Source organism: Papilio polytes, unplaced genomic scaffold (assembly GCF_000836215.1).
Source record: "Papilio polytes unplaced genomic scaffold, Ppol_1.0 DF823731.1, whole genome shotgun sequence".
Classification (NCBI taxonomy): Eukaryota; Metazoa; Arthropoda; class Insecta; order Lepidoptera; family Papilionidae; genus Papilio; species Papilio polytes.
Genome location: NW_013525473.1, coordinates 5,793,121 through 5,813,113, shown reverse-complemented (window position 1 = coordinate 5,813,113; position 19,993 = coordinate 5,793,121). Strand labels below are relative to the sequence as shown.

The 19,993-nt window shown below is 33.0% G+C and overlaps 1 protein-coding gene across 1 annotated transcript; it reads left to right on the top strand.

Moving 5' to 3' along the window:
- Nucleotides 1-9,540: 9,540 nt before the first annotated feature.
- On the top strand, nt 9,541-12,896 carry LOC106103446 (WD repeat-containing protein 63). Its single transcript, XM_013283225.1, has one exon. It carries the CDS (start codon nt 9,620-9,622, stop codon nt 12,860-12,862), a length of 3,243 nt encoding a protein of 1,080 aa, XP_013138679.1. The 5' UTR covers nt 9,541-9,619; the 3' UTR covers nt 12,863-12,896.
- Nucleotides 12,897-19,993: the final 7,097 nt, after the last annotated feature.

Genomic DNA, 19,993 nt, shown 5'->3' with positions numbered 1-19,993 from the left:
TTAACGAGCGAACATTGAGCTGACCTCAGTGTAGTTTGTAAACTCGGAATTTGTCAGCAAATTTAAAGTTTGACTTAGTCCTTCACAAAGTTTGAGCAATAACATTAGGTGAGTAGTAAACTGTGCATCATAAATATACCTTATTGTGTGTAGAATTGTAGAAATATATAAGTATTTCTACCACCTACATACATGTTCATACAAATTTTTATGCGTTGTCGATAAGTCTACTGATAGCTTAATGTTTAGGAAGCAATCGTTTCTCTAATCCAGTGATTCTCTACCTCTGTGCCGCGGCACTTTTGTGTGTGACCAAATTACAAAAGTGTGCTGCCAAATTTTGCATATTTTTGTCATAAACGATTTATGTAGTGTGTAAGTTAATACACACAAAGAAAAAATAAAAAAATCTTTTTTTTATTTTTTGCAAAATTTTGAAATCGTTAAATATGTGCCGCAACAAAAAAAGGTTGAGAATCACTGCTCTAATCTATACATACTTATAGATGTTAAAAACATTTATGTTTCGTTTATGTACTTCAGTACATACGTAGTTTAAAATTAAGTCGCTTGTGTACGATTGCCGATTGTCATTTGTTTCGCAGCCAATTCAACTGTTTAGGGTGAGTTGCATCAAATCGCTGGTTATCGTAAAAGTTATAATAGGGTTACAAGTGCAAAAACATATTCTCACAGAGGTTTTATGTGTTTTTCGTTTTTACAATGGAAACATTTAAACCTGAATGTCACTAAAGTGTCAAGTTGGTGTCAAGAATGACATTTACGTAAATTAAAATGTTTGGAAATTCATGTTTCGCCGATTATATTTATGTATCATACGCATGGTATTTTATAGTGAAATAAACTTTTTGCCCACGAAGATGGAGAAAATGGCAAACTCTTGTGAAAATAAACTAGTTTGGGCCATTATTGAAACTGTATTTACTTTACTACTCAAATATGTAGCAAAAATGAAGCAATAAAATTATACAAATATAAATGGATCTTATTTATTTTCCATATTATAAATTGTCCTGTCAATGCATATTATAAATTGACCTTTTATGGAGGACATTTTTTTAAATAAGAGAAAAGGGACAAGCGCTGTTGCTATGGCCTTAGACACTCGAAATTTGTCCAAACTGAATGTTTGGCCAAATTTCGAGTTCCATCTTGGAAATCCATTATTTCCGAGCACGCAAGACTTTATTCTTCTGGATTACGTATAGGATAATAGTAGATATCTTCTTTTTCCATTACTTTTTCCATTATTTGTGCTTTTGAAGATAAGAGCTTGTGACAGTTGACACTACCGAACTGACACTAACCGTAACGCTAACTATAACCGCCCAAAATCGGGCGGTTATGATTAGTGTCAAATATGACGTTATTTTGACCAGCGCAAAACTGGTGTAGCGAATATCATGAACATCCGAAGACGTAACCATCGGGAATGTGCTGGTTAAGGTTTATAGTTAGTTAATGTAACTCATCATTGGTAAATTTTAAGATTATTCCAAATATTACCATTTCAAATAATTTTAACTTTAACGGTAACCGGCGATATGGTGCAACTCACCCTTAGTTGCACAAATAAAAATCGAGTGTGCGCACTTCCATATAAATTCATAGGAAACAAAGCGAGACTAAACAGTCATGTGTGCGCGCGCTCTAAAGATAAATAAGAAAATGCATTTCTGTACTGTAAATGTAATACAAGTAACTTGAAAACCGTACATTAGAGTTCGCAAAGTGACTTCGTAGAGTTGCCCCGCAAACTGAAAGTTTTAACAGCCCGTAACAACGTGATTAGTCCAAAGGAAGGTCTACTCGCTTTACGAACTACCCACATTAATATAAAGTTAATATTACCGTGTTCCGTACGTTTAAAATTTAGTTCTACTTATTGTGAAATTCTACCGACGAATTAGTTGAATTATAAAAGTTATTTGAAATTCAAAGAGTCGAATTCTGTTCCCAATTTTATGAATCTTATTTCGTATAAGGTCAGAAAATGTACATCCTTAGCAAATACTAGTTATAGATACTATTCCAAGGACTATAGGTCTAACTAAAAACTAAAACATATACTTAAATTATGCATTCAATAAAGGATTTAAAAGTTTATAACATATAATCAAGAAATGTAAGGATTTTGGATTAACTTTAGTGATAGTTAAATTAGAAGGTGGTTATCATACTAAGGGTCTGTCCCACCAAATTGTAAACTGTCTAATAACAATCGAACGTGTAAAATCTGTGATGAAAATATCGGATTTTGTTTCCTTATTTCACATTGACGTCATTTTTAAGGTAACTGAGCCTCTATCAGCCAGTAGTGGGACTGGCCCTTAACATTATAAATACGAAAGTTTAGATGGATGGATGTATGTTTGTTAGAGTTTGTAGCCTAACGGCTCAATGGATTTCGATGAATTTTGGTACATATAGGTTACTACCTTTTTTTTTAATTCCACGCAGACGAAATCGCGGGTGAAAGCTAACTAATTTACATACTCACTATAGGTACATTCAAATACAGGATTTAAATATTCTCTGGTCTAACGAGATGGTACACAAAATTGACGCAATGTTTTCATTTAATATCATCTTCATGTTTTCTTTGACACATTGGGTATAATCTAGGCCTGTAATCCTGCGAGCGCTACATGAAGCAAAAGGGACCGAACAAACAAACCGGGCCTATACGTTGCCAAAATAAACTTGATTCCAGCGTGTTGTAACGCTCGCATGTCACGTACGAACACGTCATGAGAATAAACAGTTATATAGTGAATTTCCTTTTGTGGAGTCGTATTGTTGCAATTCTCTACGCAATTCGGTAACAACAGTCATTGTTGTGAAGTATTTTATTGAGATTTAAGATTTTTAACGTGATAACGGCTTCTGTCGATGAAAGCCGACTGCACTCATGAAGAACATGACAGAGCGGGCACACGCCTTTCGACTAAACTATCGCCAACTGTTCGATTGTCGATTGTTTCGCAGCGAATTCGAAAAAAAATCGATTAGTGTGCGAATCTCCATATAAGTTCATCATCAAAGCGCAACCAAACAGTTGTGCGATTGTTTAATCAAAGGTGTGCGCGCGATCTTATTGTCGCCTTCCTGAACTAAACGTAGAAGCGAGAGCACGGAACAAGCGATAGATAGATAGAGAGAAACGTTATGATGTAAAATTATCCTTTGTCAACGACTTTACACACAAGAAATATTTTTAAGACTTCATGCTTGTAGTGTTTCTTATTACGGTCGTAATTTGAGACGATAATTTATATGCGATTACCTATTTAATCTTATTCAAATTGAATCTAAGTATTCACTTTTACGTTGGGCTAAATGTAAGTTAAGATTTCTAGCAAAAGGGTTTTCCATAAGCAAAAATTGTTACCATTGCAAAAAACTCCTTTCCTAGCAATGTTTTACAATTTGCTACGTTCATGAATCAGGTTACCGTAATTCACATCGTCTTCTCTCTCATACTTCACATAAATATTGAGATAGCAATACAAAATGTTATGAAGAACACGTGTGACGAGCGCCGGCCGTGTACCTCCTATATTAATTCAATTTAGGCTACGTTTCATAACAAAGGAATTGTGTACAGAAAGGTACAGGTTTTCAAGTAAATGGATTTTCATTGTTTGCTGGTAAATACATCTTGTATATGCTTTTTAAGTTATAAATATCATTCAGTTATGTTGTTTCTTTAACCTTATCTTACTAATATTATAAATGCGAAAGTTTAGATGGATGTTTGTTAGTTTGTAGACTAAGCTGCTGCACGGATCTAGGTCTCATTTGGTATAGATGTAGAGGAAAGTTTAGAAGAACACATAGGTTACTTACTTTTTTTTGTTTAATTCCATAAGGATAGAGTTGCGGGCGGAAGCTAGTTTCTAATACACTAAACAGATAAAGCTCTTACTAATTCTGAAAGGAAAACAGAGCAATCTTATCTCGATTTTAATCGACTTGTTGACAAAGTTAATCCGTGTTGTTTGTACATTTGTCATTTGTATGATTTTGTTGTGTTCTGTCAAACGATAATTACTTGGCGAAGTTTTTTTCTTGTTTTAATTCTATTCGATGATATTAATTCTGAACATAACAAAATTCATTTATATTCGTGTTCAAAAAGCTAATGTTTTTTTATGTTTCTAAAATAGCGGTTATTTTTTTACTTTATTTCGCTTTTAGTATTCTAGTGAGCTTGTTAACATCATCATTAGAAGCTGACAAAGACAAAAGCAGAAGTTGTTTGAAAGTAGCCATTTGACTTACTTTATGTTCTTGTTTAGGGAGAAATTACAAAGTCGTTTTTAACTTGTTCTACTCCTCTCATAAAAAAACGATTTGCCTTACGTTCACAGACAAGAAAAAGTATTTACAGTCCTGCAGTTTTGTAGTTTGTCTATGAAAATAAAATATTTTTTATTATGGGTTTGTAAACTTTTTTTTTTATTATAATACATTTAGTCTAAATAAGTTAATTAAAATGCTTATAGCTCTGTTGATATTCAAGACTAATTGTATGAGAAACTAACTTCTTAAATTACGTGGTATAATAGAGTTATGTTCAGGTAAATGTCATATCTTCAGCGAGCGTCAAGTGTGGGTTTCAATGACCTTAAACAAGTGGTAAAACATACTGTCATCTCTGTTTGTTTAAAGAGAATGAAAGAGACGCAGCACGTTTTTGTGCGAGCTTTTCCGTAGGAATAATCGTATGACGGCTGACACTTGTCCTTGCGTCGAGCGTGAACTTTGTGAAGTGGATACTTCCAGCGTCTTGTATCGCTTTTGCCCTTCAAATCCCGACTGAATACTAATTCGTACATTATTCTTGAGAATGTGGCATTTTTATAGCAATAACATTTGTAAAATGAGTAGCTTTTATTCATCACTAACTATTACCCGCGACTCAGACCACGGGAATAAAAAAAACAAAAGCAAGTAGCCTATGTCTTCTTTCAGACTTAATCTACATTTATGCCAAATTTCATCGAGATCCGTTCAGCCGTTTAGGTTACAAACTCTATCAAACCATTCATCCATCTAAACTTTCGCATAAATTCGCAGCAATAATCTTTAAATTTGATGAAATTAAACAGAATAATAATATGTCACCATCAAAATGTCATAAGTACGTAATTTCCTTCAATTATGTTTTAGGCATTTTAAGATAGAAGTTAGTAAATTATACTTTCAATTGATAGTTCTTTAGAAATTTCTATTTGCATGTCATTGTATTTTTCCTTAACCATAGCTAGTAGTTAAAAAATCTGAGCATATTACAAATGAATTTGCGAGTAAGTGCTCTATTCCAGTGACTAAATTACATCAATTCGTCCCTGAACGAAGCAATCCACTAATGGATCTTGATATACGAGACTTTAATGGAAATATATTGCGCTTTGAGAGCCCATTTGTAGTTACTAACTAGCGGCCCTCCCTCTACTAAATGATATCAAAACCTAAATAGTTCTAATTTATTTTTAAAACGAGCTTTCGCCCGCGACTTTGTCCGCGTGGAATTAAAAAAAAAGTGTAGCCTATGTGTTCTTCCAGACTATCCTCTACGTCTATGCCAAATTTCTTCGAAATCCGTTCAGCTGTTTTGGCTACAAAATCTAACAAACATCCATCCATCCATCTCAACTTTCACATTTATAATATTAATATGATGAAATCTTTTAAGAAGTTAAAAATTTATCGTTAAAATGATTGTAATGCACTTTCTGAATAATTAATTAGGCGTAAGAAACGAAGAAAATATTTTTAATTTATCTTTAATTTATTATTACTTAAGCTTCAACGTTAATTTAATACTTCTATTATTAATTAAAAACAATAATGAATTCGTTAATGTGATACTACTTTTATTAAGTCATTTAAAATTAAATACTAATTTTTAAACGTATCCTCTATACGTTGTATTTTGAAACGAATTGCCTCAAAAACTACTGGAACGAATTCAATAATTCTTTTACCAAATGAAAAATACATTATCATAGATTAACATAATTATATTCTTTACTATTTTTTTTACTTCACGCAGAAAAAGCCATTAATAAAAGCTTATACATTATACGAAGGTTCTATACAAAAAATGAGAAAAGAATGAGAGCTTATTTAGGATATCATGCGAGGGATTTACGTAAGGCCTTTTTTATTTGTGAGGCTTTAGGTTATCGGTAGATTGACATAAGCTTACAATAATAATGACATATCCTTTATAGAACTCTAGCTTTCGCCCGCGACTCCGTCCGCGTGGATATAACGTTGGATATAAAAGTAAGTAGCCTATGTATTCTTTCAGACTATCCTCTACATCTATGGCAAATTTAATCGAGTACCGTTCAGCAGTTTAGGCTGAGAAACTAACATACATCCATCCATCTAAACCTTCGCATTTATTATATTAGTAAGATAGTATGTATATAAACGATTTTTTTTATAATGATAGTCCATCTTACTTCTTACTAATATTATAAATGAGAAAATTTAGATGGATGTTTGTTAGAGTTTGTAGCCTAAACGGCTGAACGAATCTCGATGAAATTTGGCATACACGTAGAGGATAGTCTGGAAGAACACATAGGCTAGTCACTTTTGTTTTGTAGAACTCTGCGCGGAATGAGTCGCGGGCGAAAGCTAGTGTTTTCTAAAATGTTATTGAGTTACCAGCATTTATGTTATTAGGTAATAAAGGAAACCAACATAGCTCTGTTAAGAATTATACGAGTCGAAACTCGGTCGAAGAAATGAATCGTGCAACGCAGTATTTCGTAACTTCGCTGAATAACTTCTTGAAATAAATTTAAAGTTGCAAACTTTGAGTTCACTGGAAAACTTTATCCTTAGAGAATTTATTGACTTGCTTATGTAAAGTTCCATTTATATGAATAAAATATGCAAGAAATACTATAAAGTGTTTTCATTCAAAATTAGTATTAAACCGTTTATAGTCCGGTTAGCATATCTGACCCGGGTTATACGTCAACTACATTATAATACTGGCGCATATATTATTATCTTTTATGCTATTTTATAAGCCCAGGAACGAGGGACGTTTTCCATCCAAATGTACTGATGACGTAGTGCAAACAATAGAAAGTCGTTGGATGCGGAAAGCGAAGGACCGCAGTCTGGAAGGTTTGGGAAAGGTTTATGTCCAACAGTAGGTAGATTAAGGCTAATGATGATGATGGTGATGATGATGATGATGATAATATTATCATCATGTGCACATATCACATGTTTTATGTCGGCACTAACCACGACCACCAGGCCAGATATATTTTTTTAACATATAAATTCTGATTATATCGCTTTATGTTGAATTTAACGTCGTCATAATTGATATTAATGTTCCCACCTTTGTGGTGCCGGTTTTATTAATAAATATTCATTACTTCTACTCCTTAATGGAGGAAAAAAATGTTATCCTTTAATATTACGAATCTCACTAATATTATAAATGCGAAAGTTTACGTGTATGGATGTATAGACATTAGTATGAATGGCCCAACGGATCTCGACGTTTGATAGATGTTGAACATATAATGATGGCAGAAGGAAGGAAGAACGCATAGGCTAAATCTTTAACTCCGCGTGGACGGAGTCAACGGCAAAAGGTAGCACCTTCTCGTTCTGTATAGGAAACAGACCATGTCCATTTTAATACAGACGAATAGATAGACTTCCATGTAAAACGTCCAATTACTACGCAGTTTCAAAATGTTGATATCATTAATTTTTGAGTAACTAATTTCACGTTAAAGCAATATCATGTTTACTTTCCATTTGCGTACTGTTTTGCTTATATCGAAATAAACAAGTCTACCGCCTAAATAAACTCCGCTATGAACATACGAGGTCTATAAAATCATGCAAATACATTTAATATTTATTTGGTAAACAAACATTACACATTGAAACATGTTTAGAGAAAAAATATATTTTGTCAGATATTAGTTACATTTAATAAGTAGACCATCTTTGATAAATCACCAAACACCGGAATATTAAGAAAATATTTATAAGGAACTAGCTTTCGCTCGCGATTCCGCCCATGTGGAATTAAAAAAACCAAAACTGAGTAGCCTATGTATTCCTTCAGATTATCCTCTACGTCTATGGCAAATTTCATCGAAATCCGTTTAGCCGTTTAGGCTACAAAGTCTAACAAACATCCATCCATCTATCCATCCATCTAAACTTTCGCATTTATAATATTAGTAAGATTTGTTATATGAAAACCAAATTTAATCGATTAGAAACGAAAGCTATCTCCATGAAATTGAACGCGATCTCTGACGTTTATCCAATTTATATATTTACAGCACTCAGGGTTAAATCGTCCTTTAGTTTAGATTTAATTTTAAAAACATACACTAAGGGACACTCTTAACGATTCTGAGTTTATCTATAAAAGCTTTTGTTGTAATAAAATCTAGAAATAGGTAAAGCGAGCACACGAAAGCTTAGTTTAAATACCATTTGTGTCCATTAACGGCTCCAGTTTGTGTTCATTAGCTAATTGCCTGAGACTGACCTAATAAGGTATCTTGTACTTTATTGCTCTCTCTGTCTTCATTTACCTTGTAATTAATTATGTAGTTGTCCTAATTGTCGGATCTAATTTTAGATTTATTGAATGTTCTTTACTTGAATTAGCAAAGGTCATTTTAATTAGTAGATGTCTTTATCAATTACATTCTAATTCAAGAATCACAAACATTATTGTTAAAAATCTTTTAACGAGAGTAATATGTATTTAATTTAATGATGACTTGATGATGACTTGATGATTTGGTATCAGTATTGAATTTGAGCTTAATGAAATTGTTGGTTTTTTTAATTTTTAGTTTCCCAAGTTTATAAAATGACGTGGATAAGTTAGTATTTTGTTGTAAAACCGTATTAAAAAGTGCATGAATTACTTACATATTCAATCCGTTCACTCGTTCGTTCTGATTTAATTTACCTACCAAGTTGATGCATTGCTTGTTCAGTTCATTGACCTTCATGCATAGACTATGCTTCATAGCTCTGCTCTATTTTGTGGTTTGACTATTAAATAATTTTGTTTGCTCGAAGTCTTCGTAGCAACAGTTTTATTGGTTGAAGGAAACGCGCATGCGAGTATCAAGTGCAAGAAAACGAAAGGAAGTTTTAACCGTCTATTACCAACGGTGTTAAATTTAGCAAAAAGTAATTAAAAGTTTATAAAATGAGCATTTATAGTAGCGATAATGACAGTGATAATATGGAAAATGTTGAAAAGAGAGATTTTTCTTCCGGGTCCAGTAGTGGAGAAGATATGGCAGATGAGGAGGTTCCGGAACATGGTAAAATATTTATAGCTTTTATCAATTATTTAAAAAACAAAGATACCACTATAAAAACTAATAAATGTTTTTTTTTAGTAGAAAATTCTCTATTTTCTTCAACAATATAAACCTTTTTATTTCTTGTATGTTATATAAAAATTGACAATATTACGTCAAACCTGTTAAATTGACATAATGTTATTTCAATAAGTTTCAAAATATTGTTACGTTTTATTGCAGTTATATCTAACGTAATTAAAATGGCTCAACCACAACCACTGCCGAGGAGAAAACGTTTCATCCCGAAATACGATGTGGAGGGCGTATTTCATGTGGTACTTGGAGAAGAGACTCAATTTCAAATTGAAATGGTAGTCGGTATGCATGTAAACGCACAATACCCTTGGAAATTAGTAATTAAAGATAAAATTATGGAATCTATTAATTTAGGAGGAGAACTTTCTGAATTTTTCCCACTCAAGAAGGAATTAGAAGCGTATAAAGATGATGAAGTATTAATGGGATATATAGCAGATGAATCAAAGGATGTCGATGAATTCTACGTTTGCTGTACACCAGAAGCGAGAGATCATTGTAAACAGCAGTCTGATAAATTTATAAGACGACAAGAGAAGAAATTAGAGAAAGCGATTCAGAAAAAACCTAAGCCGTGGATAGGTTTTGGAAGTGAAGCGGAGATTATCGAACTAGTTCCTGTTAATACTAGACCACTTTTTGAAATAGAAGTAAAGTCACAATATCTCATGAAATATCAACCAAGTCGTTTTAAAGTACGGGATACTAACTCAGTAAGAGATGGTTATACAGAACTAACACCATATAGACAGAAGTATACCAATGTTTTCTGTCGAAGAGTAGATTGTGGTATCCAAGCAGCATCGCAAAAGGTAGATAGAGAGGCTCAAACTTATTTAAGATATCCCCAAAATGTTTGGACACAAACAATGATCGATACTATTGGACGTGAGGACGATGCCGATGGCGGGGGAGATACTCTGAGGAAGGATGACTCCGAAGAAAGTAGCGATGAAGAAGATGATGCTGATATTAGACCTTCAAATGAGGCCGAGTTAGCAACTTATAATGCTGCTATGAAAAGAATGAGACGAGCGTCTTATATAAAATCGCTTGATAAATTTATGTCGGCAAGGGAACAAGAAATGGAATCTATACTCGAGTTAAATACAGTAATGGATATGTACTGTAATGATTACCCACAGTTAGTGACTGAAAAGACAGTGGACGTTTATAATTCAATGTCGTTTGAAGAATATGTTTGTTTTACAGATGTGCGAGCTAAAGATAAGTATATATCATCTGCTGTTTTTCATCCAATGTGGACCGGTATTGTTGCCATTAGCTATTCAGATGGAAATCCGACTATTATGAAAACTGTTAGTTCAAGATCGGATCCCATACAGAGAGCTATATACGGTTTAAATCCTGTAATGATATGGAGTCATATAGATAGTTTGCGACCGAAATTATATTTACAGTCACCGCGGGAAGTTAAAGTCCTTTCATTTTGTCCATTTAATGAGAATATACTAGTCGGTGGTTGTATTAATGGTCAAATTGTAGTATGGGATTTGACAAATAAATTGCTAAATGTCGAAACAATTCCTGTATTGAGTGAAACTAGGGAAAAATATCGTATTGCTATGAATGCGCATATGGATTGGATGAAAAATGTACAGGATAATGCAATCGTAGAGGCGACAGCTTTAAGTAATATACTCACAAGTCACTATGCTCCTGTTACTGCTATCAATTGGTTGTCACCAAATTTCGAAGTGACACCAACTGGTAAAGTTGTAATGGCTGAAGGCAGAAAATCTTTAATGCTATTTACGGGATCCGAAGACGGGAATATACTAATTTGGAACCTTTCCGTAGATAATGTTACTGCATTAGAAACGAAGAAAATTAAAAAGTCAAAGAGAGTACCAAAAAGACCCTCCGGTTTATTAGTTGACATTTCACCTTACAAAGTTTTAGATCGTAATTTGCAACCGTGTTTTAAAATTATATTAGGAAAAGTTGGACAGCCTCAAGCAATGCCAATACAAAGATTTGGAATAAAACCGCCATTGATAAAGTACATTTATGTACCAAGATATTTAGGTGATGGAAGAAAATATTTCGAACCTGAAATCGTACCACAAAATGAAGCCGATATATCAAAAATAATCTACAGCGGCTCGCAACATGGAGAATTAGCGAGAGTTTTGTGGGAAGGTCATGATTTTAATACGGGCGAGGTTGTTAATTCCGAATACTGTGAAATAACTTATAGTTGCTTTATTCATGATGGTATATTAACGAGCGTACAAATTAACCCCATGCTATCTAATCTGACATTAACTGTAGGTGGTAAGATTTTTGCAATATGGTCTAATGATTTAGTCGGTAGACCTTTATTTTGGAAGAAACGACCTTCTCGTTTGACAGATGGTGTTTGGTCTTTATATAAACCCAGTGTCATATTTATTGGAACCTCAGATGGCGATTTAGAAACATGGGACATTTTGTTAAGAAGTGACAAGCCCATTATAGTACAAACTTTGTCCGGTACGATGCTGACAGGCGTAAGCTTACATTCTCTACGTTTGACGAAAAATATAATCGGCGTCAGTGATTTAAATGGTTCATTTAGAACATTTCTCGATCCCCCAATTTTTATGCTTGAAAGTCAATCATACAAGATTCGAATGGAAACTATGATTAAAAGAGAAGTTAAGGTTATGCAATCTTTCGTTGCATGGCAAAAAGAATTGATTAATAGTAATCCGCAAATTTTGTTAGAAATTAAGCGTAAAGAAGGTGCGCTTTTAGCTGAAAAAGAAGAAGAGAAACGTAGACTTAAAGAAGAAGAAGACAGAAGATTGGAGGAAGAAGCGGAAGCTTTACGTCGCCATAAACTCAAAGTAATTGGTCCAGAAGAAAGATGGCAGATGATAATACAATCCTTAATAGAAAAGACAATCGCTATTAAAAAAAGAATCAATCGTGCAGAATTAATCGAACAAGAGAAACCATTAAGAGAACTAGAAACACAGAGATTAGAAAAAGAAAGGAGAATGCTTGAAATTATGAAGAATCAAAAGAGTATATTTAATGACACCGTTGCTATTCTTTTTCCTGAAGCTATCAAAAAAGAAGTTAAGCAAAAGAGAACTTTACTCTCTGTAGATAGGACAGATTTACAAAAAGACTACATTGAAGAATATCACCATTTAAAGGCTGCTTCTTATAAATTAGTGCATGAGAATCCTTTTAAGGTACCGTTTTCTTGGGAAGCAACGATAACTGAAGGTAAGGAAAGACGTCAAGCTTTGAATCCTTTCGATGATTATATAAAGATGCACAAAGCAAGAATTGAAGAAGAAGATAATCGAACATCGAGTCCTTCTAACAAAGATTCGTCGTATGTAGAAGCAGAAAGGGAGTTGGCAGAAGCAAGTGAAGAGCTTGAACCGTAAAGAAGTAAAACTTGTCTACAAATAGTTTTTATTCTTATTAATTCATTCAATAATACTGTTTATTTAAAAAAGGAAGCGTCAGTTCGTTTATTTTTTAGTATTAAAATATTTTTATACATTCACTTTTCTTTTAATTCCTACTTATGATGAGCTCTTTATACTTAAAAAAGATACAAAAGTATTGTCAATTTGTTCGTTTAATTTACAATTTGGCCTTATTTACTATTACTGAGCAAATATAACCCACGTGTTAGTTCCAGAGAGTTTAGTCGTTGCCTTACAATATTAATTTCAGAATTTATTCACAGACGAATAGAGACACTTATTCCTACAGAGGCGTTAGATGAATATTCTAAACGGTTAAGCCGTCAATTCACTTTGGAGACGTAAGATATGTCAGAATGTACGACCTACTGTTCTATGTAAATTCGATTTCTTTTTTGCGACCTTTGTCTTTTTACATAAAGTACAGAGGTCTAGCATATTAGCGCATCAGTTACGAGAACTATAACATCATCGATGTGTATGCGATTTGTAATTATGACGATGAAGTTACGAAAACTTTCTCACAAATTTACGTGATAGGATCTCTGTTTGAATCTAATACAGCAATTATAGTTGAGACATACGTTGATTTGTGAAACAGTAAATACTGTAATTCAGTTCGTTAAACAAGGGTATTTAATATTAACAGTCCATGCAAATTAAGTCCAGACTCTAACGTAATGAAATATGTATCAGTTTCACTGAATCTGTAGTTCAGAGTGTAGTCAATATGCATGTTAATGTGTTATTTATTCAGATATAGTTAGTTAGATCAAGTCATATTTACGAGGACTGCCGAACTTATTTGACAGTTACTAAGGACATCCTTTAGTGTAAACTTGAGGGATATTAAAGTTACCATCAAATGACTCAGTTACAGTTAACGCAAGTCTATTTAACTACCTTCCATTATTACTTCTATTTTATAGTCAATGGATTAACGAATTACGTTTTTTGCAGCTCCTCAAAAAGTCTATGTAATTTTCAGCAGCTCAAATTACTACGTTACTTGGATAACATTCATTAATTAGCTAATAAAATGTAATGAGCCGTAACGAAAACTTAATTTTTATGTAATAATCTGTAAAGATACATCAAAGTTACTCGTAACAATATTTGTCTAATATAAAAAGAAAAACGCGAGAAAAATAATTGAATTTAGAGTGAACGACGATCTACAGATCTACAGATGTTAATGAAATTGGAGTAACATATGTAAACTGTGTGTAATATGGAAAAATCATATTTCGTTGATGTATTTGCATTACTAGTAGTGAAAAAACATTTTTTAATACTGTTGTCTGTCTACGTAAGCCTCATTTGTTTTTGGTAATCTACAGACAACTGGACCGATTTTAATAGAAGGTAACTGAGGAATGATTGCAAATTATTTTCAAGATAATAAAAATCTCAACCTCTCGTAACTATTCAAACAGTACTGAATGTTACTTGTTATTATTATGTTACACTATATTTCTGTATAGGATGCTGTCGCAAACATTTTGCGTTTCCAATTTACACAGAGTCATGGCAACAAAGCTTTGTAACATACTATGTTTACTTTCACACCCTCCCCTTCCTCCGGGTCTCTATTGACATAGCGTGTATATCTAAATATAACGTCATAACAAATACGTTAATAATATGGAATGAAAGACAGAACATGTATGTTTTCTTTTAACATGAAACATGTTTACAAAAATATATTATCTTGCTTATACTCAAAAATAATGAGATAATAATGCTTCTGTGCGTTGGTTTATGTAAGAAAATGACAGTTTGCTATAAGTTTAATTATTTAAACTCTCAACAATTTTAAATTAATAAATAAAGTGTAAAGTCGAAATAATAAACTTGGTGAAATCCTCAAATCGATATTTTATTGTTCAAATAGAGTTAAAACGAAAATGAAAATGAACAGATACACTTTTTACGAGTAAAATCAAATGAATAAAACAATGGACATCTTTTATTATCTGTACCTGTGTAAAAAGTTCTACTGTCAAAGCCAAGTCGTAAAATGATATCAGAGATTGACCTTAAAACGAGATTTCCTTTTGAAACTACAAGCGGCTTACAGCAAAAAAGAAGCTTACTCAGTGACTTATATTCGCCAAAAATGTTAAGGTTTTGAAACATTGAATTGAAATGAAAATGTTAGAGTTTATCGAATGAAAATATTACGAAATTACGAAATTACGAATTACGAAAGTAAAATTTATTTACATCGGCGTTGAACCCTGAACTTTTAAATTACAAACCCACTGTATAGAGCGGGAGCACAACTATGACTAAACTATCGCACAATTAGTGTGCGATTGTCGATTGTTTCGCAGCCAATTCAACTGTTTAGTTGCACAACTGAAAATCAAGTAACCTCCATATAAGTTCATAGGAATCAAAGCGGGACTAAACAGTTCTGCGATAGTTTCAGGTATGCGAACGCTCTTAAACTACACTATACGTATGTTCTATATTTGATGTTTGTTGTGTATCGAAAGGTCCTTACAACTAAAGGTTTCGTTCTTGTAAATCAACTGGGTTGAAGGTTCTGGAATTAACATGTCATATTCAGGCCCTCTAAGACGCTGACTCAGATAGGCCCGCTTAATTAGTTTTACTATGGCTTCTATACAATTATTTAGATAGCGGTATAACGGCTTTAATCAACTCGTATTCTGGATGAAGAGCAATTTTCGCAATTACATTAATTGAATCTCTTTTTTTTTCAGTGGGAATTTCCACAGCTATTTTTTCTTGAACTAGATAGAAACCGTTGTCACTACCAGAATCATTTTATTAAACTGTTATTTTTCAAAGAAATTCAGTAAGTCAAAACATGTATTTCCTTACAAAAAACACTTAAAATATGATAACAAAGTTTGCAGGAAAGGTTTCTTAGAGATTAATTTAAAAAATACTGGCATATTAGATTATTTTAAAAAGATACATCCGATCTTTTAAAGATGGAAAGAAAACGACAAAACGGTACTGGGTTTATGGCCTTTTTTCATTCATTATCTCGAGTCTTAATTAGAACAAACTTTTATCATTAGCAACTCAGAAAAGGTCGTAGAATTGAATGAAAAAATAAACGTCTGACCTAAAAAAAAGGTTATAATGAAGATAAATTAAAACAGTTTATAATTTATTTAAATGTCTTAAAAATTCTAGTTAGTTTTTTTAAATATTTTTATACTAATAGTTATAAATTCATGAATATCGATCCCACAGTAAAAAGTAAAGTAATACATTTTCCAGAAAACTATGTATTTAAATTTAACACACTCAAAATGAAATCAACCTTAGGGGTGATTTACGTTACACTTTAATAAAACACTAACCTTTGCTCGCGATCTCGTCCGCTTAGAATTAAAAAAAGGGAGTACCAAACAACTAAACTGTATATGTAAGCAATTAGTATATAAAAAACTGTATTATGTTTTTTTATAACATTAAGATGTTTTATTTTATTTAAACATCTTACTAATGTTATTCTTACTTTTTACTAATATTATAAATGTGAAAGTTTAGGTGGAGGGATGGATGGATGTTTGTTAGAGTTTGTAGCATAAACGGATGAACGGATTTAGATGTAATTTGGCATAAATAGAATAAGAATAAGAATATCTTTATTGCTTACTCAGGTTAATAACATAAATCAGTGTTGCTTTGACGACTTAACTAGGATACCTGTTTTGAAGTAGCCAAGGATAATAGATGTAGCGGATAGTCTGGAAAAATACATAGGTAATTCACTTTTGTTGTTTTCAATTTCACGCGGACGGAGTCGCAGGCGAAAGCTAGTAGCTTATATTACTAAGTGATACGTATGTAGGTTTCTCATTATGAAAGAATGATAAAATACGGTCCAATAGTTTTATAGTTTTTTTGTTACATAGAAGAACATAGATTGTTGTCCTTGTCCTTTTTATTTGTTTAGAAAAGACAAGGACATTACAATAAAATAGTGAGAGGTCAAATTATTTCTAAACCAAATCCATTTACGAAGTTCTCTTGTTTTATTTTATCTACTCATTTGTCAGCTATCGGCAAAAAGTTCGGGTCTGGAATAAATTACGATCTCGCTGACGTGAACGAGTGGCATTACTGATGCGTTAGCGAAAATTCCCGCAAGAAATATGAGCTTAGCGTAAAGAGAAAAATTACACCCATTTGTTACAATATGGATATTTTGTACGACAAGATTGTTGGAAAAGCTATGATAATTTTGTAGACAAACTTTTTAATTTGTACATCATACTATCATACTAATATTATAAATGCGAAAGTTTAGATGGATGGATGGATTGATGTTTGTTAGAGTTTGTAGACTAAACGGCTGAACGGATTTCGATGAAATTTGGTATAAATGTAGAGGACAGTCAGGAAGAACAAATAGGCTACTCGCTTTTGTTTTTTTTTAATTCCACGCGGACAGAATCGCGGGCGAAAGCTAGTATAGACATATATGTAATTCGAATTTTGACATTCAACACTCATCAGACGAAACACGGAATTACTTCCATTTCACGCCTGTCTTCTGTGTGGTCGTGGTATTACACCGGGCGTGCCGGCCCATTCATGCTAAGATGTTAAAGCGGGCACTACCACTGTTGAAAGTGAGAAGACAAATCGTTTTTGTATGGACATGAGAACGGAACGTAAAGTTTGCTCTACTAAATTGAGTTCTGAGTTGTAATCTCTCTGCTAAACATTTGCTAGCAACAAATCAAAGCAATACAAGTCACACCATGTTTCGCTATGGTTTCGTTACGTTTCGTCTGTGAGCTACAGTGTTAAATCATCGTAAAAAGAATGCAGTGTGTTAAAAATATGGACAATCACAATTTTACTACAATAATACATGTAAAATTAAATGTTTTGTTTATTGTAGAAACAACCCTATTTCCTTGTATCTCTTTGTGACGTGAACAATACAGCCTTTGTGTACAATACGATTCGGGCCTTTGATCTCTGTTACCTTTGATTCAAACCAACTCTTGAATAAATTAAATTTATTTATAGGATAGATTAAACTTGTGGTTAAAAGGGATACGATGTTTAGACCGCCTTCAACAGCAATACCTTTGCATTACCTATTGCTTTGCAAGATGTTATAAATTATAAAATTATCGTACAATTTAGTGCATGGTTTTATAAAGTTTAAATGTACTAACTAAGACTAATGAGAGATTCGATTTGTATTCTTCCTTTGAGGTAAATCATAATTGGATGTTGCTTAGATGTTAGAAATAATGCAGATGACATTATAAATAGATATCTAAGATGTCGAAAAGCAGCCGTCGCGTCGCTTCACTGTTGTGGCAAAAAAGTATTAACAGTGGTAGTGTCCGCTTTAACATCTTAGCACGAATGGGCTGGCATGCCCGGTGTAATACCACGACCACACAGAAGACAGGCGTGAAATGGAACCAATGCCGTGTTTCGTCTAATGAGGGTTGTGCCAGTGGCCTAATTTAAGTCCCTTTCACTTTACCACCCTTTTCTTATGAGAGGAAGGGAAGGGGAAGTGGATTTGATGATGGAGGAGATGCATAGGAAGAGGAAATATCCTCTTTATGTGCGTCTCCTCCTCCGTCGGATAAGGGTAGGCGACTCATCTGCAATTGCAGATGTCCATGGGCAGCGGTCGCTTCGCCATTTTGGCGGATTTAGGTGGCCGCTTGCTCGTTTGCCATCTTATGTTATAAAAAAAAGTTTTTTTTTAAATAACCAAGTAATTTTATTTCGTTCAATAGCCTTTAGTAGACTGCGTTATATTCAAACTATACAAGACCTTTAAAAGAGCAATATAGTCTTGTGAGACAAAGGCGGTTAATGAATAATTAACAAAACGTAGCCCGGGGTCGTTGCGGGGTAAAGGTAAAGGTGAAAATTATTTTGTTCCTACTAATTGTATTTATATCTTGCTATTTGAAATAGGTCGTAAAAAGCATTAGAGAAGGCCTACGTCCAACAATGGTCAGATAAACGTTGATAATATACATAAGGATTCTCTAAACGACGTAAACATTCCGTAAAACAATAGTATAAAACCAGTATGTAATTTTTATTACATTTCATAGAGATGACTTAACTTCTGGTTGTGTTACTTAAGTAATCTTGGAGTTAATTATGCATTGAATGTGTTTAAATGTGTGTTTAATGATACCTTTTATAAATGACTGGCTGTCCCCGCCTGGCTTCATCCGCATGAAATTACGAAAATTTTATTTTATTGTTTGAATTTGTCAAATGATCAATTGCAAATATCAAAACGATATGACATGATGACACACCATGGCAACCTTGTTTACTTGATGTTGGCAGCTTCTAGTTTATGGTCCCTTTCCCACGTGAAGGTTTTTTCCCCAATTTATTTTTAATAGCGAAAATATGTACAAGTATACCCTACAGCGCGTAAGTGTAAGGCTTTTTATTGGAAGAATTATTTAAAAATTTTTCTTTGATTGCTGATATCCTACGCCACAAAGTAGTGTGTGTTTACGCTTTATTAAATTAAGTTGAGATATATATAGAAGTATAGATAGTTATCTGTTATGGAATATTGTTAGCAAGCACTATGTTGTAGAAATTGAATTACGGCAATATTCAAGGAAGGCAGGTAAACTTCCAGTTATATATTCGATATGTTGGCCGGATATTAAGCGGAAACTTCCAAACTATTTCAATAGGACGTAACAAATGCCATAGAAAAGAAAATTAAGGAAATGACTACATATAATTCTAATAGACAGCGATGTTTTTTTTTGAAGATGTTTGTGAAATTAGCAAAATTTAGTGTAGATTTGTGACTAAACTGATTACAGTCATTTGTTTTCTATGAATTTATTTTGGAGAGTTTCAGTATTCAAAATAACGATACTCGTGTCTGATTCTATCTTTTTTAAACTCCTTTGATTCTTAATATAGAATAGCTGAATTAAAAAAAAACAACCTTTTCATGAACTTTGCTTAAACATCTATATTTCCATAGATAAGAAAACAAAAGACAGTTTTTGCTCTCAATAAACGGCTTATTGTGTCCACTATGTGGATACTATAACCGTTTGTGTCATAAAA

Bases quoted from the DNA above. Each gene is read 5' to 3' on its own strand.
- LOC106103446 (XM_013283225.1), top strand. From the start codon at position 9,620: ATGGCTCAACCACAACCACTGCCGAGGAGAAAACGTTTCATCCCGAAA.